Below are 1524 nucleotides of genomic sequence, written 5' to 3' on the forward strand. Positions count from 1 at the left end.
ATGAAATATGTGCCTTAGGTGCTGGACTAACTTGAAAAGACTATTTCTCAGCCTCTTTTGGCAGTTGCATGACTTACAGGAGTTTTGATTTCTTTTGTGTAGATGTAAGTGTTGTCTGAACATTTAAACTTGTATTGTGGTTTAATTGTGCATGTATAGTTGTAATTCACATTGAATAAAAGAAGAATATAAATAATAAACTATTAGCTATTAACCTGTGAATGATGCAGCTCTAATTATAATTTGTGCTCCCAGTGCATTTCTTTAACTTCAGGTAACACGAGCTGATTAAAATGGAATTGCAGCATTACAATTTAACCATGGTCCATGAATTCTTTCTTTTGAACTTTTCTGACCTCCCAGTGCTTCAAATCACCCTCTTCATGTTTTTTCTAGTCATCTATATAACCACCATATTGGGCAATCTATCTATTTTAATCATCACACGGCTGGACCCCCACCTTCAAACTCCAATGTACTTCTTCTTGGGGATCCTAGCCTTCATTGACATTTTTTACTCCTCTGCTAGCGTATATAACATGTTCATCAGCTTTCCATCAGTAAAAAAAGGGATTTCCTACCAGGGATGCATCATTCAATTGTTCTTTGTACATTTCTTGGGGACCACCGAGTGCTGCTTGTTGGCTATAATGGGTTATGACCGATATGTAGCCATCTGCAATCCTTTGCGTTACACTGAAATAATGAACCAGCGTTTCTGTGTACAGATGGTGGCGACTGTATGGTGTATCGGTTTCCTGCATTCCTTGCTGCACACTATGATGATATTTCATACCATCTTCTGTGGGCCCAATCATATCAACCACTTTATTTGTGATGTTAACCCTATGCTGACACTTTCCTGTAGCAGCACATATGTACATGAGATCCTTCTCCTCTATGTCACAGGAATTGTTGTTCTCAGTTGTTTTACCTGTATCGTCGTTTCTTACATCCTCATCATCTCCACAGTGGTTAAAATGCACTCGACAAAGGGGAGACTCAAGAGTTTTTCTACCTGTACATCTCATTTAACTGTTGTGATACTGTACTATAGCAGTGCAGGAATTATGTACATGAGACCCAACTCGCGTTATTATCTGAAGTACGATTGGGTCATTGCTGTTTTCTATACCATTGTGACACCCATGCTGAACCCTATGATCTACACCCTGAGAAATAAGCAGGTGAAAATGGCCCTGATGCAAACAATCTGTGGTAAATTATCTCCTCAAGAATAAGCAGAAGAGTTTTTGTGGAATACTGCTGGAAACGGACAGATCAATGGTGTTACACCATCTTTGATTGTTATAGTTTGCTGTTACGTCATATTTGATTGTTATAGTTTTGGATTAACTTTGATCACCTTGACTCACTATGCTAATGCTAGATCCACAAACACAAGTGTGGAAGGACAATATAATAATAATACAACCCTCTTCTGCTTAATAATACACTCCACAGAAAAGAGGACAAAGTGGAAGTGAATATCAAAATCCCTGTCAGTGCAAGGGCTTCAAAAAC

At 38.4% G+C, this 1524-nt stretch overlaps 1 protein-coding gene across 1 annotated transcript; it reads left to right on the forward strand.

Moving 5' to 3' along the window:
* Positions 1–320: 320 nt before the first annotated feature.
* On the forward strand, positions 321–1241 carry LOC117368412 (olfactory receptor 5V1-like). Its single transcript, XM_033962050.1, has one exon. The coding sequence runs from the start codon at positions 321–323 to the stop codon at positions 1239–1241; it is 921 nt and encodes a 306-aa protein (XP_033817941.1).
* Positions 1242–1524: the final 283 nt, after the last annotated feature.

Source organism: Geotrypetes seraphini, chromosome 1, assembly GCF_902459505.1.
Source record: "Geotrypetes seraphini chromosome 1, aGeoSer1.1, whole genome shotgun sequence".
Classification (NCBI taxonomy): domain Eukaryota; kingdom Metazoa; phylum Chordata; class Amphibia; order Gymnophiona; family Dermophiidae; genus Geotrypetes; species Geotrypetes seraphini.

What these genes read in the sequence shown, in the direction of transcription:
- LOC117368412 (XM_033962050.1), top strand. Translation starts at nt 321, where the DNA reads ATGGTCCATGAATTCTTTCTTTTGAACTTTTCTGACCTCCCAGTGCTT.